This window comes from Microtus ochrogaster, linkage group LG3 (genome assembly GCF_000317375.1).
Source record: "Microtus ochrogaster isolate Prairie Vole_2 linkage group LG3, MicOch1.0, whole genome shotgun sequence".
NCBI lineage: Eukaryota > Metazoa > Chordata > Mammalia > Rodentia > Cricetidae > Microtus > Microtus ochrogaster.
Genome location: NC_022029.1, coordinates 32,693,486 through 32,706,164, shown reverse-complemented (window position 1 = coordinate 32,706,164; position 12,679 = coordinate 32,693,486). Strand labels below are relative to the sequence as shown.

At 46.2% G+C, this 12,679-nt stretch overlaps 1 protein-coding gene across 2 annotated transcripts in view; it reads right to left on the bottom strand.

The window, feature by feature from the left end:
* Kcng3 (potassium voltage-gated channel modifier subfamily G member 3) overlaps positions 1-12,413 on the bottom strand; it is a 46,709-nt gene extending 34,296 nt beyond the window's left edge. The window contains exon 1 of one of the 2 annotated variants that reach the window (XM_005360745.2): positions 11,749-12,413. In XM_005360745.2, the coding sequence (XP_005360802.1) occupies positions 11,749-12,404 (656 nt within the window). In that variant the 5' untranslated portion in view covers positions 12,405-12,413. The remainder of the gene's footprint in view (positions 1-11,748) is intronic. The other variant, XM_005360746.2, reaches the window with a different exon arrangement.
* Positions 12,414-12,679: the final 266 nt, after the last annotated feature.

Sequence of the window (12,679 nt, the reverse complement as noted above, 5' to 3'; positions counted from 1 at the left end):
ATTTGCCAGACAGTGCACAATCAATCACCATAGCTGCTTTTCAATGAAACCTTAGACACAGACACTGAAATCTGAATGCCTTACAATGTGGCATGTAAGTAGTTTAAATATAACTGGCCCCCATAATCTCATAGGGAGTGGCATTAGGAGGCGTGGCTTTGTTGGAGTGGGTATGGTCTTGTTGGAGGCAGTGTATCGCTGTTGGGGGCAGGCTTGAAGGTTTCCTATGCTCAGGATGCTGCCTAGTACCTCAGTCAACTTCCTGTTGCAAGACAGAGGGCTCTCAGCTACTACTCCAGCACCACGTCTGTCTGCATGCCGCCATGCTCCCCACCATGATGATAATGGACTAAACCAGAACTGTAAGCAAGTCAACCCAATTAAATGTTTTCTTTATAAGAGTTGCTGTGGCCATGATGTCTCTACAGCAAGAGAAACCTTAACTAAGATAAAATCAGCAAGAGAAACCTTAACTAAGATAAAATGTTAAGTCACAAAATACATCGGGGTTTTGTTTTGGTTTGTTTTTCAAAGTGAATGCAGGCTTTTATTTGAGACAATGCTTCTGCCTGAAGCCTTACAAGTTTATACACCAAGAGACCTAGCTTTTCTTTTTCTATTTAAAAATCCAACCAGTGAGCTGGGTGTGGTGGGATGCACAGAAAATTTGAGCATATTTTATGCTTCTATAAACTCACAACCAAACCATATGATTAAAATAGTATGGACTGCCATTTGTCTGTGCATGGGTTCAGTTCACACAGTAAAAAACAATAATCATTCAGTCATTCATCCATTCCTGTGTGTGTGAGTGAGTGAGTGAGTGAGTGAGTGAGTGAGTGAGTGAGTGAGTGAGTGGGGGAAGGACAGACAATAAGACATGGCCCAAGAATTGGAAAAACAGTGAGTTCAAGGCCAGTCTGGTCTATGGAGCTATTTCTAGTACTGCCAGGACTACACAAAGAAACCCTGTCTCTCGAAGAACAAAATAAAACAAAACAAAGAAAAGAATTGGAAAGCTAAAGCCAAGAAAGTTTAAAATCTACTTTAGGGCTGGTGTACACACACACACACACACACACACACACACACACGTATGTTATTAGAGCTACTACTTCCCATTACTTGGTGAATTTGCCCCCAGGCCCACATATATGGGGGAATCCCTCTGGCTTGACCATTCATTAAACAGTGAATACAATTCTCACCTATGAGGTAGATCTGCCCCCATGTTAAGGGTCTATGAGAAGGGTCTAGCAGAGAGAAGTCCAGGCCGTGGATGGTGAGCGGAGAATCAGAGGCCATTTTCCAAACTGTATGACTGAAACCATCTTGTTGAAACAGTTTCAGGCAAGTACTCACTGAGTGAATCATAGCACACTCATACCCTGGAATACCACCCAGACATTAGAAAGAACAAGAGTAGTAGGCCATGGTGTCGTAGACCTATAACCCCAGTACTAGGGAAGTAAATGATCAGGATTTCACAGCCAACCTGAGCTATACTGCCAAATTCCATTAAGAAAGAAAGGAAAGAAGAGGCAAAAACAAACTGATATGGACAGAGTTCCAAGATGCATTTTTAAGTGAAAAAAATAAAATAAAATTCTTGGGGGCCAAAGAGATGGCTCGGCAATTGAGGGTGTGTACTGCCCTTGCAAAAGCCCCATGTTTCTTCCCTGCACCCACATCGGGCAGCGCCCAACCACCTCCAACTCCAGTTCCAGGGAATCTGTGTTTCTGGCTTCTGCAGATGTATGCACATACCCATATGTACACACACACACACACACACACACACATATATAGAGTTCATTTTTAAGATAAAACTACTGAATAAGATTATAGAGTAACCCCAGTTATGAATATTTTAACATATGTATAATATACACTCTTATCTGTGCATGTGTTTACATGTATGTGTGCATATCTATGTGTACAGTGCATGGAAAATTCCTGAAAGAATATTCAGATACAGGAAGTGGAACAGAGGATCGAGAGTTCAAGGTCATCCTCAGCTACAGGAGGTTTAAAGACAGCCTGGCCTACAAGAGAGAGAGGTCGGGAAGAGTACCCAGGAACTGCATGGAGCCTGAGGAAAAATGGGAGATGCTATTGCTTGACATTCTACATCCCCCAAACACATGTGGGTGACATTTTCATTAAAAATGATAAACAAAAAGAGCATTTAAAATGATTTGCTCACCAAAGTGAGAAAAAAAAAACCTTTATTAGAAAAAAAGGCATTGACAAAATAAACTTTCCACAGAACGGTCAAACTGGCAGCAGACATAAAAACCCTCCCCACACTTGAAAGTTCAGGGGGAAAGAAGAAGGTTTAACTGAGGCCCTGGGTTATGTCCAATCTTATCAGAGATCTATTAATTACCAGTTGAAAAAATAACCGTCTTATCTGCCGCGTGAAAGCCTGGAGACCTTCCATCTGCAATTTCAATACTGCTCTTATTTTTAACATAGTCCAAAGCCCATTGGGTTTATGTAATATTGAACACAAAGGCAGGGGAAATAACACAATTGATTTTTAAATTTCCATCACCTCGCTGCTTCGTTTTGACTCCTGAAATTTTCTTAACAGGGCCTTAAAGCAACACGAGAAAGTTAAACACTTTACAAGCTCCTCAAATTCTTAGCACCACGGCGGAGCAATACAAATAAAAGATCAAAATCCCCACATGAAGCAACTGCAACAAAGAACGGCTAAAGAATAGATCAAAATTATCATAAGGCTTTGCAATGCCAAACTGATTAAAAACTCAGAGTCATCCTACTGCGTCTGACGGAGAGGACACGAGCCCACAGATAAAGGGAGCAGGCACAGCTATTATACTGGACCTGCCTGACAGAAGTAGCTATCAAAGGGTATATTTTTTTTATAAAAACAGCCACTAACGTTTAGTAATTTTTTCACAATTCTTAAAAAGGATTTATTTACTTTTAGTTTACATGTATGAGTGTTTTTGCATATGTATATAATATATATATTATATATACACACACACACACATATGCCTGTGTTCCACATGCATGCAGTACCCTTGGAGGCCAAAAGAGGGTGTGAGATCCCCTGGAACTGGAGCTGCAGATGTTTGTGAACCATCAGGTGGATGCTGGGAGCAGAGCCAGGTCCTCTTCAAGAGCACCAAGTGCTCTTAACCACCGAGTCATCTCTCCAGCCGGGGTCTCAGGGCATAATCAGGGTGCTCTCAGATCAGCAGTCTTTCTGCTCAGCTCTCTGAGTGCTGGGATTTGTGCATGCACCACCACAACAGGCAGAAGCTTAGTAATCTTACAGGGTAACTTCTCTATACGATACAGTGCCTAAGAGAACAGGAATCTCAACTCTAGCTAGAAGACAAAACTGCCTGGAGAATCTACTCTATCTAATCACTCTGATAAAGCGAGAAAAGCACGTTACCAAAGATGAATTAGTTATACTCCATTTGTTCATCTGTGGGCCTGTGAGTGCTCACACCACAGAGCTTGGCTAAGATGATGTCATAGCCCTCTCCCAAGTTGGCTTCAGTCAGACAGCAGGGGAAATGCTCTCTGATTCTGATTTTCTGATCCACCTTCTGGGGTGCTCCTCATGATATCCCCAAAGAGGAAGCAGACCCCATAGAAAAGAACTGTATTCGGTGCTCAGTATGTGTGGGCTGAAGTGGTCAGACCAGAGGCACCATGATGCCTGCAGGTCTGAGGACATCTTCACCCAGTCACATCTGATTCCTTCCTAGTCCAGGGAACCCTTACATTATGAAGGTCCCCAAGGCCAGGTAAGATGGACTGGCCAGTGATACCCTTGACAAGAGTTAGGAGGTGGAGCCTATGAGAAAGGAATTAGGCCCATGGGGTAGGATACTTGAATGGGCTGTTGGGACCCTGGCTCCTTCCTACTTTGCTTCCTGGACACGAAGTGTGCAGTGTCCCATGCCTTGTGCTCCAGCCAAGATGGGCTGCACTGCCATCGCCCCAAAGCAACAGGACCAAAAGACCATGGGTTGAACCCTAGGAGCCATAAGTCAAGATAAACCATCCTTCCTTGCAAGTTGCTCCTGTTGGGTATTTTCTCAGTGATGGAAAGCTGATTCACCTGCCCTAGGAGATGTCGTAAAAAATACATCACTGAGCCGGGTGATGGTGCACGCCTTTAATCCCAGCACTCGGGAGGCAGAGGCAGGTGGATCTCTGTGAGTTCGAGACCAGCCTGGTCTACAGAGCTAGTTCCAGGACAGGCTCCAAAGCCACAGAGAAACCCTGTCTCGAAAAAAAAAAATATATCACTGATCCAAGTCCAATCCCTTCTCACCTTCTCCAGAACAGTGTTCCTAGGCAGAGGCTCACCTTCCTCCCTGACAGGTCTTAGAGCATCTGTCTGTTGTTGGTCCCTAAAGAGCTGGGGACATGGCTTAGCAGGTACTTGGCAACATGCATGAGGCCCCTGGGCTTAATCACAGATATATATAAAAAGTCAAAAACATCAGAACATATATGTTCCTTTTGAAAACCTCCAGGGGGCTGGAGAGATGGCTTAGTGGTTAAGAGCACTTGTTCTTACAGAGGACCTGGTTTTGATACCTAGAATCCACCTGATAGCTCATAAACACCCATAGGTTCAATACTAGGGATCCCATGTCCTTTTCTGACTTCCATAGGCACCAGACATGCATATGGTGCACAGACATACATGAAGGCAAAACATGCATAAAATAAAATACATAAAACAAAAATAAAAACAACAAAAAAGACACACTTCCGTGCCTGAAGAGATGGCTCAGTGGTTAAGAGTACTCACTGCTGTTCTTTCAGAGGACCCAGGTTCAATTCCCAGCCCCTACATGGCAGCCCACAACTACCTGTAATTCTCACACAGACATACACGCAGACAGAACACCAATATATATAAAATAAAAATAAATAATTTTTAAAAAACTTCCAAAGTTTGTGTCATGCTTGTAAGAAAACGTAAGCTCCTTCCACACAGGGTGGGCTCCTCTGCTCTGTCAACTTCTTCCACACATTTCTCCCGGGAATAAATTGCAGTCCAGCAGATGAGCAGTCCTTCTATAAGCCAGGTCCTCTGCCTTCTCAAAACCTTTGCATTCACTGTTGTTCCTGCCCAGAATCCCCTTCCCTCCAGTTTCCCACAGCGGGCTCTGTCTACCCAGGATTCAAGGTCAGCTTTTGCAATCTGAAATTCTTGGGCATTTGTTTACTATTTTCTGTCTCCCCACCCTACCATCTGGCTAGAAAGTTCGATGAGACTAGAAACCCCACCTCATGAACCTGTGCACCCATGGCCTGCCAATCACAGAAACTTACGCAGTGATGGATGCTCAGAATCCCCTCACACACACACAGAAAACGTTTTGCCCAGGCTGGCCCAGAGCCAGCCTCATGATAATTTGTTTTAACTATCATCTATTTTTTCCTCAATTAAAAGCAAAAATCTGCTTGAACACTAGGCAGTGCTCTGTGAGAACAATAGGCCGTGGTGGTAGTCTTTATTTTTTTCCTCTTTTTTAAATTGATTTTTATTGAGCTCCACATTTTTCTCTGCTCCCCTCCCTGCCTCTCCCCTCCCCCTTTCAATCCTCCCCCCACCCCAAGGTCCCCTTGCTCCTAATTTACTCAGGAGATCTTGTCTTTTTCTACTTCCCATGTAGATTAGATCTATGTAAGTCTCTCTTAGTGTCCTCATTGTTGTCTAGGTTCTCTGGGATTGTGATTTGTAGGGTTACCTCACTCAAAACAGTGTTTTCTAGCTCCTGCAAAGGTGGTTGTCTTTTACCAAGGGTCTTAGAGAACAAAGTATTTCAATTCATAAAGGACGAATCCACAACTTTACCCCAACAGCTCTTTAACCTGTGTGGCAGTTTGAAAGAAAATGGTATTCAAGGGGAGTGGCACTATTAGGAGGTGTGGCTTTTTTGGAGTAGGTATAGCCGAAGGAACTATGTCACTATGGAGGTAGGTTTTAAGGTCTTCCTTGGTCAAACCTGATTTTTCTTAACACATAATGAATCCACAGTCCCTCATTTCCTGTGGAAGCAAAACCTCTTCTCCAAAGTAACATGCCTTTTGACTTAAAATTTAAAGTCAAAGCATTTTCAATATATATATGTTTAATCCAGCAGCATTTATAATCAAGTGTCTTTTAGCAGCTTTTGCTCCTTCCTCAGTCATCAAACAATTTAAAGACAACACAATAACATACAGTATCCAGACTCTCTGTATTTTTCATCTTTATGTGGCTTTACTTTAACCTCTATTTCTTTTATTTTTAATTTTTGGCTTTTTGATACAGGCTTTCTCTCTGTATCTTTGGCTGTCCTGGAATTTATTCTGTAGACCAGGTTGTCCTTGAACTCATAGATATCTACCTACCTTTGCCTCCCAAGTGTTGGGATTAAAGGTATGTGCCACTATACCCAAATACTCTCTTTTTTTTCTTTTTTCTTTTAAGGACTTTATCCTTTTTTTTTTCTTTTCCAAGCCTACATATATTTTTTAAAACACTGTAAATTGTCTAGAGGCTTTTTTGTCTAAAACTATCTTTACTGTATCTCTCTTTTTCTGACCACATGAGTCTTTAATTTGCTAAGCGATATGGATAGGATTAAAGCTGTGGCTTTGACAGCTGGATCCAGCCCATTCCTTATCTTTCTGAGATTCTTCCCTCATGGCAGAGGTACTGGCCAGAGCCATGTTTATTGCCACAACTCTATGGCATTTCAAGGTCCCTGCCACACCAAAAGCACACAGTCAGCTTTTCATCAACACCAGTTAAGTGTTTTGTAGCAGAACCTCTTTAAAGAGCTGCAAGGTTTTGTAGCTAAAGTTGAGTCAGGAAGCTTCTCTTAAATGAGAGTATTTGCCTCTAGCAAAGAGAGCAACCCCGAGACATTGCTACCAAGAAGCCATGCTCAATGCTGTTATTTTGTGTGTAGAATTAGTTCCCAAGCTCTCTCAGGTTCTCTGTGGATGCAGTTGTCCACATGTTGGTCACCATCTGTTGACAGGGGTTTCTGTCCTGCCCGGTTCCCACAGTCGTTAAATCCCAAAGAAATCACACAGTGGTCTACATTAATTGTAAACTGATTAGCATATTAACTCAGGCTTCTTATTAACTCTTATAACTTACATTAGCCCCTAATTCTTGTCTGTGTTAGCCACGTGGCTTGGTACCTTTTTCGGCGAGGTAGTCACATCTTGCTTGCTCTGTGTCTGGCTTCCTCTCTGTCTGGGTGATGACTGTAGACTGCAACTCCTCTCTTCCCAGAATTATTGTTGCCCCGCCTCTACTTCCTGCCTGGTCGCCTGCCTCTACTTCCTGCCTGGCTACTAGCCAATCAATGTTTAGTTAAAATACAAGTGATAGGGTACAGACCATTATCCCACAGCACTCTGTCTCAAAAAACTAAAAAAGGTGGAAAGTGACTGAAGAAGGCATCTTACATCAATTTTTGGTTTCTACATGCACACACACCTGTATACACACCTGTACATACACTTCTGCACACATACCTGCACATGTGCACACACAAACACACCTGTACACACCCACACAAATCTCTGTATGTGCACATTTCACTCCCCCCGGCCAGGTATGGTAGTACACACACACACCTGTACACACACACATACATGCTTAAACACACCTGTGTGTGTGCACAATCCAACTCCCAAGCTAATTATGGGGTACTACAAACCCACACCTGTACACACATGCACAGCCACACACATCTGTGTGTGCACCTTCCACCCCCCTAAGCCAGGTATGGTAGTACACACCCACACCTCTGTGTGTGTGCACCTTCCACCCCCTCCCGGCCAGGTATGGTAGTACACACCCACACACACACACACACACACACACCTCTGTGTGTGTGCACATTCCACCCCCTCCCAGCCAGGTATGGTAGCACAGGCCTGTAATCCCAGCATGTGGGAGGTCAAGTTAAGCAGGAAGACGAACACCTTAAAGTTTATCCTTGGATACAATCGAATCTCAAGCCACCCTGGGCCACACGAGATGCTGTCTCAATATCCAGCTGCCCCAAGCCCCCTAAGGAAGGGAAAGCATGTTCCGAGCTGGCATGTTACACACCTGTGATCTCAGGTCTAAGGAGGTTGAGTCAGGAAAATTGTTGGTTTGAGCAACATAAGATTGTCTTGAAAATAAGATGGCAGGGGGAGGGGGGCTGGAGAGATGGTTCAGTGGTTAAGAGCACTGGCTATGCTTCCAGAGGATCCTGTTTCACTTCCCAGCACCCACATGACAGCTCACAACTGTCTGTAACTCCAGTTCCAGGGGATCTGACACCCTCTCACAGAGTATATACAGTCGGAACACAAGTGCACATTAAATAAATCTTTTTTAAAAACGGTGTGGGGGGGATATGAATGAGTTTACCTGCCTTCAAGGATTTTTCTTCAAATCTAGCATAGGAGCTACAATGAGTTTACAAGGAAATGCCATCTAGGAAGGTCGTGACAAATGACATATAAACAGTACAAACTAGCAACCTCTCAGGGTTGGGAGGGAACATCTCCCCATAAAGGCTTTGAAGAGAACCTAAGTTGAGCCTGAATGATCATTTCATGGGGTTGGCAACTGTACTGTGAGGGGCACGGAGGCATCTTGGGGACAAATGATCAGGACAGACTCGACAGAAAAGAGGTACTGAGTGTTCCCAGCTCCCGGAATCAGCCTGGCCTGGGGCTTCCATCTTTACACTGCTCTGAAGAATCTCACTTCTCCCTCATATAGACCAGAGTTGTTATTTGGTCTCTATTCTCACAAGCTCTTGAACCCCTAGCAAAGACTTCCGAACTCTTTTTTGTTTTTGCAGGGTTGGGGATCGAACCCAGGGGCTTTTGTACAACTGAACTAACATCCCCAGCCCCCTGCTTCTTTTGGGAGACAGGGTCTTACTGTGATGTAACTCGGGTCTCCCTATGATGGATCACAGGCTCCAGCTCCTGACCCTTCTGCACTGAACGCGAGTGGAAGAATGACAGCTGTGTGCCTCCACGCCTAGTCATCTTTCCTGGGTCCAATCTCCTCCCTCTCCAACCACGGTACATACTTAACACATTCTCTTCTTTCTACAGGTAAGGCCTCGGCACAGATGACACAAACCAACCGAGAGGTAGCCATGGCTGCAAAGTAGAGTTCTTCACATTATTCAAACATACTCTCCAGCCACCTCACGCGCTATCACTGGATTCTCACTCCCTAAACATAACATACAAGTTTCATGCCTATGCCCACGCTGTTCCTTTTGCTGGAAAACTCTATTTTGTTCTCAAGCAAGACACAGGATGGTGCAGGTTGCATAAACCAGTTTATATAAGTGACACCCCCCCCCGCCAGTGTCGGACAGTGCACAACCTTTCGAGGGTGGCTTGTTTCCACCCTCCGTGACCTTGAAGGCTTTCTCAGAATAACTCAACTCTTGGAAACCCATTGTGCCTCTCAGTTCTGCATCAACTTTTCTTCACAAGAAAGTTACAGTATTTGGAAGTCACAGCTGCAGCGAGTGAGCAAGTGGAACACTCAAGAGTGACACATTGTGATGAGATGAAACAAGATTGGTGAGCTGTGAGGCCGCGCCATAAATAAGTAGCGGACACTTGCCTAGCAGGTTACCGTTAATGGCACGTCTCCAAGGGGAAGGAGGAGACTTTGGCTTTACTTAGTGGATTCCTGGTCAAAGGAGCAAAAGGATATAGCCTCCCGGTAGCTGCCACAGGCTGGCAGGGACTGAGAGACTACAAAATGCCAGCGGAGGCTTCCTGTGCCATGTGCCACATCCTCATCCGTGTGATCTGGGATTACAGACACTGGCTTTCTTATACCTACACTCACAGGGAAAACCTTAAAACCGGGCCATTAAGGCAAGAAAAACATGCATTTGCCTGAAATATCTGTGTATCTAGGAAACAGTTTGACTTGAATAATTATATACGTACTTAAGATACGTATACACAAATAAGCCTTACTCTATCTTTCTCCCTTCCTTTGCAGCCCCCTCCCCCATCTCTGCCGCTTCCGTTCTTGGTTTCTCTTTTTATCTAAAAATCAGTATTCAGTCTAATGCTTTACATGAATGATCTTTCTCCCCAAACGCCCCCCTTCCTTCAAAAAAAAAAAAAAAAGTAACCACTCACTGAGTTCCCTGTTCTTGCTTACTTCTCTCGATGTAGTCAACTCCCTCAAAATCTGTATTTATCAGACAACCCTTCTGTTTGCTTTGCTGATGAGCTCGGTCCATCACTAACCTTCGAATTTTGTATCTGTTGATGAATCATTTCAAAGCCGGTCAACTTAGGGCTCATTTTTTATGACCTCCCCCAACACAAAAAATCAAGGTCACTTTATTTATTCAAAGAAGTTAATTTCATTGTCTTTTTGGGGCACCAAGGAAATAATTCCTATCTATGACGTGAAAACAGAACCAAACACACAAAACATTATAATGAGTTTCCTGATTTACTTCTTTTCCAAGCATCAATCTTGGATTTCACACCCAGGTGGAATACTGGTAATGGTCTCTGCTACTAGCCCCTTGTAGTTACTCCTAAGATGCATACAGAAAGCTCCACTCCCTAGAGGAAGAGTATTCTCCAGAAGCTATCCACTGCTGGACCAACAAACACCAGGGTCTCTAGCACACCCAGACCTATCAGGAAGACTCCGGGGTGCGACCTGGACTTCAGAGTGAATGGAGAAAAAAAAATTAAAACAGAAAGTGACTGGAGAGGGGGAACCTTCAAAGAACTCTCAACAAAGGGTAAAAGAGATTGCACAGTTTGGGTTTTATGCCCAAAATGGCCGTCTCCTCTGAAAGTCCAACTTTAGTCTGCTTATTCCTCCCACCAAATATGCAAAATAAACTCACTTGTTCTAAAAACAGAAACGTGTTATCGCCATTAAGAGGTAAGTACAAACCCAGGAAAGATTCAAGTATTTTCCTTTCATCCTAGTAAGGGAGGGTGGGGGTGGGGGAGACACTTAACTACCGAATCCTGCTTCTGGGTTTGGGGAAGTTTCAGTTTTTCTTCTCTCCCAAAGTAATGGCTATTTTTGTTTTCTTGCCCACACTGAAGACCCTTTGAATGAAACCATAAATCTTTAATACCACACAGTGGACAGGAATTTGCTAGGCCAGTAACTTGGTCGGAAAGAAGGGAGGAAAAGGGCACGGACATCCATTATTCAGAGTCTAAAGCTCAATTAGCCTCCTTCAGAATTCGGCAATTTCATCCCAGCACACATTATGCCAAGGGTGTGCAGAATATATGGGCAGTACAGCAGACCACATTTCTACGGAACGAGACATCATCTTTTCATACACCACCCGTATTGGCACATATTTCAAAGTGCTCTTAGCTCAAAATGAATTATTGCGTAAATTATTGCATATTAGCAATAAAAGTTTAGGGAATCTAGTTAGAAGATTGCTATTTGCTTAGAATTAAACTACAAAGCCTGGGGGTTTTACCCTAAAAGGTGAAGCCCAATCACACCCTGGCTGTGCCTGGGAAAGAGAGGCGGGGTTGGGGACCCACACATCACTGGGTTGGAGCGCCAGGGGTCTCCTGGGGCAGGAACAAGCCTGGCAGGGTCACCAGGCAGACAGGACGGAGACTGGACGGACGGCACGGACGGACGAACGGACGGGACGGGACGGACTGGACGGGCAGAGTAGCAGTGCGTCCTACCCGGAGGGCTCCCTCCCAGGGCCGGCGGAGTACCTGCTCCGGTCATCCAGGCTGCGGTTTTCGGCGGCCGCTGCGCGCCAGTCGGGCAGCGTGCTGGCGCACAGCACCACCATGGAGACGATCACGAACACCACGGACACGCTGGCCAGAATCTGCGCGGCCAGCGACGACGTGGGCTCCTCGAAGGTGCGCCGCATGCGCTCCAGCCAGCGCCGGGAGGGAGCAGCCTCTGACCCGGCCGGGCGAGCCTGCTCGCGGCCCGGCTCGTCTGCCGCGTGGAAGGTGTGGGTGTCGGACATGCGGTCGTCTAGGCGGCGCTGGCAGCAGTACTCCAGGTGCGCGCCCTCCAGGCCCCAGTAGATCATCTCGTTGTAAAAGGAGAGCTCGCACATCCGCGGCGCGAAGCGCAGCTTCCCGTGGCCGCGCACGTACAGCAGGATGAAGCCGAAGGCCTCCGAGTGCCGGTCGAAGAAGTACTCGTTGCGCTCCCGGTCGTAGTCGTCGCACACTTCGAGCACGTCGCGCTCCGAGCGGCAGCCGTGCAGCCGGCTCACACGACGCAGCGGGAAGTCCTTGAGCAGCTCCCGGGACAGCGAGTACCGGGCGCCGCCCACGTTCAGCACCACCGAGGCCGCCCCGCCGCGCCCGAAGGTCATGGCTGGCTGCCCCGGGGGCCTGCCCACCGAGCGCACGGGGTGGCCGAGCCGTCGGGGCCCGCGCTCCCCTGGGGCTCGCGCCCCGCGCCGCCTGGATCCCCCCGCGGTGTCACTGCCGCCGCCCCGCGCTCCCGGGTTCGCTCTTCGAGAGTCCCGGTTGGTGTCCGCGGCTCCAGGCGGTGCCGGCCTCCCGGAGGGCGCGCGGTAGCCAAGGCGCCGTGGGCAGGGCTCCCCGGTCCCCGATGCACGCAGCCCGGCAGCCGTCCAGAGGCGAG